This window comes from Gracilinanus agilis, chromosome 1 (genome assembly GCF_016433145.1).
Source record: "Gracilinanus agilis isolate LMUSP501 chromosome 1, AgileGrace, whole genome shotgun sequence".
NCBI lineage: Eukaryota > Metazoa > Chordata > Mammalia > Didelphimorphia > Didelphidae > Gracilinanus > Gracilinanus agilis.
The window spans coordinates 484009789-484022862 of NC_058130.1; the positions used below are offsets into that span (position 1 = coordinate 484009789).

At 37.7% G+C, this 13074-nt stretch overlaps 1 protein-coding gene across 1 annotated transcript in view; it reads left to right on the top strand.

Annotated features, from left to right (window-relative positions):
* PAG1 (phosphoprotein membrane anchor with glycosphingolipid microdomains 1) overlaps positions 1-4265 on the top strand; it is a 33215-nt gene extending 28950 nt beyond the window's left edge. Inside the window, exon 6 of the mRNA XM_044657936.1 lies at positions 3032-4265. Coding sequence (XP_044513871.1) covers positions 3032-3379 — 348 coding nt within the window. The 3' untranslated portion in view covers positions 3380-4265. The remainder of the gene's footprint in view (positions 1-3031) is intronic.
* Positions 4266-13074: the final 8809 nt, after the last annotated feature.

Below are 13074 nucleotides of genomic sequence, written 5' to 3' on the forward strand. Positions count from 1 at the left end.
ATATATATATATATATATATATATATATATATAATCTTATGTTATCTCTTTATTTTAATACTCCATCATTTTCTTGGCAAGGATATTGGATTTTTCCATTTTTTTTCTTCAGTGAGTCCAGTAGGCCACTAGCTGGGTCAGTAGACAGAGTGCTGGACCTGGGTCAAAAAGACTCTTCCTGAGTTTAAGTCCAGACCCAGATACTTTCTAGCTGTGTAACCTTGGATAAGTCACTTAACCCTATTTGCCTCAGTTTCCTCATCTGCAAAATGAGCCTGAGAAAGAAGTGGCAAACCACTTTGATCTTTATCAAGAAAACCCCAAATGGGGTGACAAAGACTCAGACAGAGTAGGAAGGAGTCATATTTCCAGGACTTCTAAATACCCTTGTTGCCATAGCCAGGATGGTGGGAAGAGAGATTTAATCTTTTTTTTTTTTTTTTTTAAACTCTTACTTTCTAAGTATCAGTACTAAGACAGAAGAGCAGCAAGAGCTAGACACTTCAACTTTTTATTCTTTCCTTAACATGGAACCTATAGAAACAAAGTCATAAAAGCCCATTAGATTCCCAGGTTGGCTCACAAAATTCTATTTGGTCCATAATACGGTTAGATACTTTAACATTTGATAGAGTGCCTTACCCTGCTATTTCTCTTTCATTATGGGTTAAATAGAATCCTGTGAGTTGAGCCAAGAACCTAATATTTGCTATTTATGACATTCTTTTTATGAGAAAATGCCTTCCGAATTCCAAACAACAGGCTTAAAAATGAAATTTTAGGGCATGCCCTCTTTCTGAGTGAAGGCCTTCCTGCATTAATTGCCCCAAGTATATTTTCCGTTTATTCCAATAATAATCTTTCCAAGAAAATGCTTTTCTCTCATTGTGAAGCATTCCTGCTTACAGATATTATAGATCACATTAGAACAAATATGTGAATACCGGTTAGAGCCCTGGACTTGGAGTCAGACTGACGCGGATTCACGTCCTCTCTAGTCATTTATTAGCCATGGGACCACAGGCAGATCACTCTGAGCCTCAGTGTCTGCATTTGTAAAATGGATATAAGTGGCTTCATGGAAGGAGAACCAGGTCTGGAGAAGGAGGTGTCATGGGTTCAAATTTGGCCTCAGACCCTTACTGGCTGTCAAGTCACTTAACCCTTGCTACTCTTCTGCCTTGGAACCAATACATATATTGATTCTAAGGTAGTAGATAAGGATTAAGAAAAAAAAATAAAGATTATTTTATCTCTTATTAGAAATTATTAAATATTGAATTTTATTTAAAAATCAAAATAAATATTAAAAATTATAAATGTTAGAAATAGAAAGTAAGGTCATGATCTATGTTGTTGTTTATCAGTTTTTCATGTCTCTGACTCTTCATGACCCCATTTGGGGTTTTCTTGGCAAAGATCCTAGTGAGGCTGGCCATTTCTTTCTCCAGCTCATTTTATAGATGAGGAAACTGAGGCAAACAGGACTAAGTGACCTTTCAGATCTGAAAACTGAGTCCTGGAGCAGTGAGGATCACACTTTAGTTAATGGCCGAGAGCTAGGGCTATAATCCACTCTCTACCCTAATTCAATGCCCCTTTTTCCTCCAGCATGAAGGTGTCCTTCCCTGCCCTCCCATCATTCTGTCATTCATTAACAAGAGGGCTCAGGCCCGGTCTGATGCTGTAACAGGCAGCAGAGCTCCCCAAGCCTCTGAGAGAGAGGGTCACTTGTGCTATGTACAGCCTGCTCTAAAGGCCTCAATGCAGCCCAGGAACTGTCTTGGGTTCTCTGTTCCCCAGGCTCTGTGCTAGGCACCTGGGGACTCAGAAATAGGGCTGAAATGTTCCATCCCTCAGAGGGGCCCCCCTTTTTTCTGGGAAGAGTCTTATCAACACAGAGAGAGGAAAGCCATCCCTCGAGACAAGCACCAAGAATGAGGACAGAGAAACCCCTCGAATAAGAGGGACCTTTCTCCTCCCTCCCCCTCCCCCCCCAGTGGAGGAATCAGGGGATTCTTCAAGATCTGGGAGAATGGGGAGTAAATTCAAGACTGGTCAAGACCCTTTTGACAAAGGCACATAGATAGGAAATGAGATGTTTCCTAGGAAGAACTGCTAGGAAACCAATGGTCTGAAACAGAAAATCAGAGAAAAGAAATAATTGGAAATAATACTAGAAAGGTAACTAAACGCTAGATTATAGATGGCTTTTGTGACAGGCTAAGGAGTCTGAATTTATTCTCTCATCCATAGCTTGTTGTGAAGATCCACTGAGATAATATCTGTAAAGCCCTTAGCACACCACCTGACACAAGTAGGAGCTATTCCTTCCTTCCCTCCCTCCTCAACAGGCACCTGAGCTACTTTATTCCTTTGCTAGCATCATTAAGGACAAACCAAAAAAAAAAAAAATACTCAATGGAAGAAGCATATCTTCAAAATATGGAAATACTAAAGCTCAGAGCTCACGTTTTCAAAGCCCTTACAATGAGCCAAGCATTGTACTTACAATTATTATCCCATCTGATCCTCACAACCTCACAATGGTCTTATAAAGGTAAATGGTATTATCCTGTGGTTTTACATTTTAGGAAAATGAGGCAAACAGAAGTTGAGTGACTTGCCCATGGCCACACATTCCAAAGTGCCTGAGGCCAAGTTCTTGACTCCTGGCCCAGGGTCACATAGATGCTCTCAAATATGCATCAGCAATTACCAGTTACAAATATTTTATCATCACAACAAGCCATTGAGGAGAGGATAAATTAAAATTCAGACTCCTTAGCCTGGCATTAAATCTATCTATAATCTACCTTTCTAGTATTGTTTTCAATTATTTCTCTTCTCTGATTTTCTTTCCAATCAGCTAGTCTCTTAGCCGTTCCTCATAGAAAACATCTCATTTCCCATCTTTGTGCCTTTTGCCAAGAGGGTCTTGACAACGATTCACTCAGATGGGCCGTGAGGGGGGCCTAGAAGAAGAGATGAATAAAAACAATTGACCGTTCCCTGATGATTTCTTTTCTAGATTTCTGCCATGTACTCCTCTGTGAGTAAGCCAGGACAGACTCTGAAAGTGCCAGATTCCACGTACTCCTGCATCCAAGACGTGGCCCCAAAGAGATCCCCATCTTCCGGCAATGATCTCTATGCCACTGTGCGGGACTTTGAGAAAAATCCAAACATGAGCATGGCTCCCCCGACAGCCCATTCCAACGGGGAACCAGAACCCGACTACGAAGCAATCCAGTCCTTAAACAGAGATGAAGAAAAGCCCGTGTCCATGACTAACGGTAACCACATCACTTTCCCAAAAGAAAATGACTATGAGAGTATCGGGGACTTACATCAGAGCAAAGATATCACCAGACTTTAATGCCCAGATGGAATTTTTTTTCACATGATTCTATCAGCCGTTTGGGAATGTTTCTCTATTTGAAGAAAAACAAAAGGTCATCCTAAATGACAAATTGTGCATTGCTTTAGAGACCTGGACCGATGGGGAGAGGCAATAACCATTTTCCAACTTTTCCGAGCAATAAGGTACACACAGATACACACATAGGTTAAAAAAAAAAAAAAAAAAAAAAGCCGATGTTTCATCCCTCTCTCCAAAGTGGTTCGTTTGCTCTTGAAGATCAAAAAGTGAGGAGAGATCCAGTATTTTCAAATGAACCCTATTCACCCTAATATCCATCACTTGCCTAAAATACTGCCTTTCAGAAGAGCCAGCTGTTCATTGTTTTTGCTCCTCACTGAAAAAATTTACATGTGTGGCTGTTGTTCTTCTCATCTCCAAACAGAACGACTCATCCCAAGGATTTTCTCCCCCAGGGTTTGGGATTTTCCCTCCAGCATAGACCCAGTTGGATGATGAGGAAGTAACTGTGGCTAGCTTGTTCACCATTCCAATCTTCAGGGCTCCTTAGGGAGCTGCTTCTTCAGAAACTGGAGAGTCAAACTCCAGCACATGGATAGGATTGGAGACTTTCTGTGAGTCTCTTCAGAGTTTGATCCCTTCTTATGTTGGCACTCCACTCGTGGCCTATATACCAAAAGTACTTGAATTCAGTTTTAGATGCTTTATTTTATTTTTCTAGTCAAAAACTTTTTTCGGTATTTTAAGAAGAATCAGAATTTTTTCAGTATTTTAAGAATGTTATGGTACTTACAGAATTCTTTTTAATTAGCCGGGAACTCATTATTTCAAACAGAGAGCCTTAATCTTTATGTTTGGACACAGACCACCTATTTGGACAGTGGCCACACTGGCTCTGAAGGGCTGGGAACATAAATGTGTGTTTCAGAGTATCTCTTCAGATCGCAGTTAAAAGAGTCTTGACTGGCTGAAGTAAATTGTTCTGAGAAATTAGTCTAGATTCAATAGAACATTTGTAAGCATTTATTTTTAGTATGTAAATATCTAAAGTATTTTGTTTTGTGCCTAGATGCTGAGAAATATCAGAAATTATGTAGATTAACTATTTTCATTTTATAATTCATTTATAGTTTCCTTTAAAAAGAAAACAAAAACTCAAAAAGCACATAAGCTAGTTAATTACAGCTAGTTGTGTTATTTTTATTATTTTTTTTTTTTTTACTTTAAACCTTTCTCTAACCACATATGTAACAGTTTGGATCTTTAAAGATTCAACTTTTCAAATGGTACATGATGCTCCTGGTCAGAAACACCTTGGTAAACGAGTAAATGAAATAAATGTATATTGTTTTTTTTAAAACCCTTATTTTCCGTCTTAGTAACTATTCTAAGATGGAAGAGCAAAGGTTGGGTAAACAGAATTAAGTGACTGGCCCAGGGTCACACAGCTAGGAAATGTCTGAGGCTAGATTGGAACTCATCTTCTCCTGACTCTCAGCCTGACGTTCTAGCCAACGTGCTCCCTAGCTGTCCCAAAATAAATGTCTATTGATCGTCGGTACTAGTACTTTGGGGTACAAAATTTTTAAAACACTTGGTTGAGCCAGAGGATAAGGGATCTTCCTACAGATTGTCACTACCCCCAGAGGGTACTTATTTGTCATTTCTCTCAGTTTATTACAGTCCAGTGACTATGCAGACTACACGAACATTTGTATGAGCAATTTGGGATTTTCTACCCTTCACACTAAAACTCTGGCCCGTTGTCAGAATCCAAGGAAGACCCCATTCTGGCCAAAGCCAACCTTACTTGGACCCACTCAGGTCTTTCAAAAAGACCCTTCGAAGATATGTACACCTTTCACAGTTCCAGAAGAATTATTGGTCTTATTGTGAATGGTAGCTTATAGTCATTGGAAAACCGCAGGTTCTTCCCACCACCAGAAAAGGAGGCAATTCTGTTTTGCTGTTTATAACCCCCCCTTTTCAGTTTCATCAGTTCTGCTCTTTTCCCTTCCTGTAACAAGGAAGGTGACTTGGGAAGCTAACGCTGCTGGAGAAATATGTGGACCTGCTTTCCAACAGGTGATTTTATCTATGACAGCTCTGAAATAACAAGGCTAGCTTAGATGAGAATTAGCTGATTAGCTAATCAAGCATAGGCTTTATTTCTTCAGAGCTGCGACCTCCTGCTACGACATTAAGGGTCCAACAACAGTCTTAGCAAGAGAGTAAACTAGCCTAAATTACAATGTTTCTGTAGCGGAGGACAAATGGAAGCATTCCTAGAGAGCTCCTGCTACTGAGTAGTTAAGAATCTCTTGCTTAGTGTATCCAAGTGTCTTTGAGCACAATTCATGTGTTAAGCACTTATTAGTTAATGAACTAGGAACTTAAGGCACCTCATTTCTTTTATAGGCCCACATTTATTAATAGTCGTGATCACATATTCGTGGGCATCTAGGCTCTTCTGGAAATAATGGACTAAATTATCACCTCTTGGCCTGAAGAAGTTATTACTCATTCATCTCTTAACTACCGAGAGATTAACTTAGTCCTGTGGATGACAGAATTTTCCAGAGAGAAGTCTTTTTTTCTTTGCACATTTCTTCTTCCTCCCCCCAATAATTTTGCAATGTGAATTATGTGTGCCAGATGTATAAGATGCACATTGTACCTCCTTCTCGATTTGAGGACCCCTCACAGAGGGAGATGTGAGGTCTGTCAGTTAATTAACAGGTTGTAAAAGAATACTCAGAAAACCTGATTAAAAGCAACACACGCACAATCTAAAGGACTGGCTAATAGCACAATCATTTCTAATGGGGGGAGGGTATAAAGAGGAGTCTGGCCTGATGATACCTCAACAGGGCATTCTATGCTTTTTCACAGAAAATTGTAGTTTTTCTTTATTATTCCTATTTGGGCATTAAATAAAAAATAAATCACACAATTTTCCAGACTTCTACTCTAGTTGAAAGAAAAGCTGAAGAGAGAAGGTGGTCACTTCTACCAAATCCTAGGATATTAAAATTCAAATATCCATAAAGGATACCTTTTATAGATCAGTCATTTTATCCTTTTTATGAATTCTATTAGAGTTCTTTCCATCCATCAGAATTACCACCTCACCTGAAATGAGTTCTTGATATTCTTTTGTCATTGTTGTTTTAAACTGGAGACCTTCTAAAATTCCAATTTAATTTTTGATGCCCGTTGTATTTTTCAAACAGAAATTTTATCAGAAAATCTGTTTGAAGAATCTGTAGTAACAAGTTACAGCCCAGAGGAGAAAAATAGCCCATTTCTCCCTGAATTGATCTGTTTGCTATTGCATCTCCTATGCTACTATAAATTACATCACTAGTTCTTTTAAAACATTTCAGAGTATAGCTCTTCCTTAGGCAAAAGTTGATCACTATTTCAGCTGCCTCAAAGCTCCAAGAATCCAAGGAACTCTGTCTAATTAGGTGCTAAAATTAATGGCTGATTGTCAACACAAGGCAATATTGACATTTTACTTCAAGGTGTGACAGCATCTATTTACTCAACAGAACACGTGTTCTTAATTTTTGTAATTCTGTACATTCTTTTTTTAACTGGTATCTTGCAAAGCGAAAGCACCAATCACCTGGTTAGCACTTACACCCCCCACTGGCACTCACTGAATAAGAAGCAGTCAGTAACGTGCCTTCTGAATGTTCATCTGAGAGATCAGCTCAACTGTTGTCAGAGAGGCAAGTCTGTAACATATTCTCTAACATATGGTGATTTAAAGGAAAAACTTTCTCGAGGAATTCTGACTCCTTAAGCTTCTCGTATATAAAAACATTCACATTCTTCTTTATCATCTAGATCTTCTCATTTTCCCTGCTACAGTATAATCCCCATTGAGAAGTTTTAATCGCCAGCTTAAGAAGGTTTTTCCTGTGTGTTTGACTAGCTAAAAGGATGACAATGGAAATGTAAATATGTGTACTTCTCAGATATGTGTACAGTAGGAGATTTGGCCTAAAGCTTTAAAGAATAAAAAAGTAAAAATGGGAGAGACAACGATGGAGCCAATGCATGGTGACTCCCCAGACGGCAATAGCCAACGAAAACATGGTGGTTATCTTGTTTCATTCTTTTTAGTCATTTCTGTAGTTCTAGGCATGGAACCAACAGGCAGGCAGGCAGTTAAAGCACTGTGCTTTTTTCAAAAGAATATACTCCATGGATTGCAGCCTGGCTATAATTTTAAGACTTCTGCCATTCTAAAAAGTCATTCATATCAAGACTGAATTGCAGTTTCGTAAATGATTAAATGCCACGGTTTCCTTTCATGCTCCATGTAATAGTCAGTCACTTTCAGTGTGGTAGAGTGATATCGTTCTTCTCAAACTGGTGACTTGTGCTTTTCCACCAGATTATCATTGGTTGCTGAGAGCCCAGTAAGTTACTGATGGTTATTTCCTAGATAGCTAGGGGTGGGGTATAGGGTTAAAATATTATGTTCAGTGTTAAGTGACTTATATGAAAATAGGAACACGTCTATAAATAATAGTATGGCCTTTATTTACAGTGAAAACCTAATTTTACTGTAATATCTTCTTATTTTGTACTGTAACTTTCTGTAAATGCTTTAAACCTCACTGTGCCATTAGATGGTTTGAACAAATCTACCCAATAGAATAACCCAAAGTGCTGAGATTAGAGTGATAAGAGAGCAGTCTAGAAAATTACGAAAAACGGGAGTTAACTAGTCAGTATTATCAGAACACGCTAAGGGGAAAAAGGACTAGGAGAGAAATCTTCACTTTTTGTAGATGTTCAAATGATGTTTCATTATCCTTGTCCTTCATTTTATCCAGGCACAGAGATTTATAAAGTGCTTCCTTGATGGCTTTTCCAAATGTTCCTTTTTTTTTTTTTTTTTTTTTTTTTTTTTTTTTTTTTTTTTAAGCCAGTCTCTCAGATCCCTTCAAAATGTCACAGGAAAAGAGATCTATAGTCATGTGGTAGTTCTCAGTTATCAGCCAATTTGGTACTATCTTCTCTTCGTACAATTAGATTAGATTTTGCTTGCCAGTATACTGCTTGTGCACCATGGGTATTTGTCAAAGATGTATTATGCTCTAGTTGTCTCATCACACGGTGTAATGTGTTCTAAAGGCTGGTAATTACCATTCCTCAGACTCCTGTGTTTCAAATCGATGGAAATAAAATGCTTCTATGTTACCTTTTAAATGATTGTGTAGGTTTCACACATTTTATGTTTTTGTGTGTGCCGTAAGACTGAAATAGAACAAAACACAGTGATAGTGACAGAAATACAAGTAAGAATGTCTCTTGTCTACATTTCTTATTCATGCATTTTTCCTCACGAAAGTTGATCATTAGAAAGTTATGCTCTCTTCTTCTATATAATTTCCACTGATTTTTAAGGACTTTCCTTGTGCGAAAATAAGTTGGGGTGCTTATGGTTCTTTTCTGAATGTCTTAGAAAGTATTTATAATGTTAAAATTATAAGATTCATAAAATAGTGAGCAAAAGTATCACACACAAAAAGATGCCTTTATCTGCTCCCATGTTTTCATTATACTTTTTGCCCAATTTTCCTTACAGTTGCAACTTTCTGTTTGCTTCATATAGCATGACTCACGTGGCTCTTCTCCATCCTTCCACCATAATTAGGACTGTCAGCCAATCACAGCACCACTCAACGGTTTCCCCCAAGACAATGGTGAAAAGTTCCTTGGAGGACCTGGAAGAGCAGAACTCCCAAATTGCCTTTATTTCATTGCATTCTGTGACATCCACCATTTAAAAAGATGATGCCACTTGCCTATCAGCAGGAGAATTAATTTTGAGTTGCTTTTTTATTCAACCCTTCAGGCTTCTTTACCTACTCTTCCTTATGGGAGATTGGCTGTCTATGGCTTTAAAAGAGGTTTATTGGGGTTGGTTATGTTTCCATCTAGCCATTTAATAAATGCTTGTTGACTGATAGAACCACAGAGAGAGCAAACCAATGATCTTGGCTTCATTGGTGCTATGAGCTAACTGAAAGCTTTCCACTGTTCCATCAGAGGCTGCCATATTGACTGATCTGTTGAAGATATAATTCTTGCTAATAGTGCATTTGAATAAGGGAGTAGCATCCAACATTAGCACTCAAAACTTGGTTTATATTGCTGACTAATTCCCTTCCAGGTGTAGTCCTTTCTAATCCCAAACTCCATGGCAAAATGTGCCTGGAAGCACATCCAGTTTAGCCCTATAAAAATAATCCACGTGGCTCAGTGGATTGAGAGCCTGACCTAAAGATGGGAGGTCCTAGGTTTAAATCTGGCCTCAGACACTTCCCAGCTGTGTGACCCTGGGCAAGTCACTTAACCCCCATTGCCTAGCCCTTACCACTCTTCTGCCTTGGAACCAATACAAAGTATTGATTCTAAGATGGAAGGTAAGGGTTTAAAAACATAATCATCCTTTTTTTTCCCCCTTTAAAATATTCACATATTTGGTTTACTGGGAAAAGAATACTTTCTCAAGAAAAGAGTGATTTACCAAGCTGCTGTATTTATAATTAATTGGGCTTTATCCCAGCCTCCCTACACCCACCTGTGCCCAAGTGGCTTGAAATTGCTAATGTGTCTAACTAGGGAATGAGTGAGGCATTGGGGAAAACTTGGCTGATTATGTGCAAGCTCCCTGACCTTGAGAATCAGGTTCCAGATACTTCTAATTAGTGATTCAGATGAGTCGATAACATAGTAGTAATGACTGCAATTTTCACCCTGCATAATACTACAGCTTGCCTTTAATTCTCACGAGGGTTTTTTTTGTCTTTTTATGCAATAATAACTGATCACAATTCATAATTCTACTTGTTTTGATAAACATTAAGCCCCTACTACATGTAAGACTGTCAAGATGAAAAAGAAAATTTCAGAAGATGGAGTAAAATGTTTTGATTTATTACATTATATCTATTTCCCTTTTTAAAAAATACATCCCACCTCTATGGTAATTACATAATCTAATGTACTATAAAGGATAATTAAGGCTCAAAGAAAGAAACTTTTTTGACCCCTGGAGAATGTAGATTAAAACGTTATGGGAGCACTACCTATCTTAATGACTTGATTTTCTTTTGTTAACTCTGAACCCTCACCGTACACACACACACACACACACACACACACACACACACACACACACACACACACACACACCCTCTCACTCATTCACCATATGTTATGGAACTAAGTATAACTAAAAATATTATCTTGTGCTTTCTTCATAGGAAGTGATTCTTTTATCCTAGGTTGTTCCTTCTGGGAAGTAGCCCTGCAGGAAAAGAAACTTCCCTTGAGTGATGGCAATACCATAATACCATTCACTAGAAATGAAAATAATGAAAACCAAAAGGAGTTTGAATGTTACTTGGACAAATATCCACATATTTATTTTACTAAACACATAAGCGACCTAAAATATTTATCACCTATTCCTAAAGTTTTCCTTTTTAAAACTACCCAGAAATTATTTTTAATTTTTTTTTTTAGCATAGCTATCCTGATAACTCTCTCTTACTGTGCAGAAAACAATGGTAGGTAGTTTTTAATAGGTATTTATTTCTGCAGGAGAATCAAAATATATTTTAGAAACACAGAAACCTCGGTTCTTATTTCTGGGTCACCTACTAATTATTGTAAATTTTGTCATTATTTAAATATCCATCAACAAGCATTTATTAAATAGCCTCATGTGTTCCAGGTACTGTGCTACAGATTAAAGATACAAACCCCAAAGTTTAAATAATCCCTCCCCTTGTGGAGGTTATATTCTATCAGGATCTAATAAGTATTGAGTTTTTCACTTGCATTTAGCACCGTCGGGCTTCTTTTCAAATTAGTAACTTTCTCTAGTAGGTATTATGTGCTCAGCAACATGAAAACAGAAAATAGGATTTCCATTATCTGCCTCTGTATACTCATCAGGAAAATGGAATAATCTTCCCCACTCCCTATCTCCGTGCTAAAGATTCAGTAATGTGTAAATGTGTACAAGGTGGTTAAAACTATAGCTTAAGTCACTGAATCCATAAATTTTGTAAATAAAATTGTTCATTTCCATTTCTTTTTAACCTGGAGGAAGGCTAGTTTATGAATGGCATGATGTCACAGTACTTACTTGTGAGTGGCTAGAAGCACCCTTTCAAGGAATTTCTAGAGCTAAGTCATTTCAACATTCTTTACATTAAAAAGAAAGAAAGAAACTCCTCAAATCTTTACCAAAAAAAAAGTACTTCCCTGATCAGTTTCTGTACCAGTGTAATATCTGAACTATGCACTGAAAAGAGAAAAATGCATAGTTTTTTTAAATTTTTCTAGTAAAATAAGATAGCATCTTTCAATTTCAAAGAGGAGGCAATAGCTCTTTAGTTGACAAAGCAATGGTTTTGGAGTCATGAGTCCAAGACTCTGGCTTCTTTGACCTACTTGGGCAAACCAATTAACTTATGTGCCTCAGCTTCTCCATGTGCAAAATGGGGATGATAATACTTAACACTGCCTACCTCACCAGGATGTGATGAGGGCAAGTGAGATAATTGTAAAATGCTTTGAATTTTTTGAAAGAAAGGTGCTACACAAATCGAAAGCCTATTTTGTTTTTAATAAAACAGTTTTTGATTCTATGTAGGGTCTTACTACTGCTGCTCATTGTGAGGATAATTTTAAGATTGATGCATATTTATTGTTCACTTCTATGGTCAAACCTCACTATATCATTCAATAGTGGTACCCAATAATTGAAATGTGTATTTTTCAACGTATTTCTACTGAAAACACTTAAATTATGAATCTTCACAAATGGCTGGAGTTTGACATGTAACTTGAAAGGTTACATGTAACGAACCTCGATTCATGCCTGTATATAAATATAATTAAGTGTAAATAGGGAGTATGTTGTAATTATAGACATTATTATCAGATTGTCTTTGTCTTTTTTAAATTGCAATAAAGTTCCATTTTCTACAAAAGTTGGTCTAAAAATTATTTGGTATTTGGGCAGTGTAAAAAAAAAAAAACTACCTAATGAATGCATGAGTTTCCCAAAGGATAGTTCAGTGCTGGAGATGAGGAACTCATAAAGATTATCTCCACAAAAAGGATGCCAATATGACAGGCCACATTTGCTTCTCTCCTTTTCCTCATTGAAAACTATGAAAAATGCAGTCCACCCCAGGAAACCTGGGGAAAATAGCTTATTACAATTGGAATAGAGTATGCTGACCTTAGAAGGAAATCACAAATTGGCTTCCCTAAGAGAACCTGGGTCCAATGCTTTTTTCTATCTGTTTAGCTCCAATTTGTTCCTAACCCTATTCCTCAATGTCATCCTTGATAAAATGTCGAAGAAAGGCCAACTTCATATTTGTTAGTATCACTCTTCCATTTTGGTGATCTTCCAACCTATTCTTGCTCCACTTCTGATTCCACTCCTTGTCATCTACTGTTCTCCGGATGATCAGCCTCATCCAAGTCTGCCCTTCCCACATAACACCTCCTACTATAGCCAAACATTTCCCTCCTCCCATTAAAATTAAGCAGAAGCAAGACTTCCCGTCTAATAAAAATTGAAGCTGAAATATTAATTTTATCCATTGGCAATCCAGTTAAACTCTCCCTGTCTCAATACC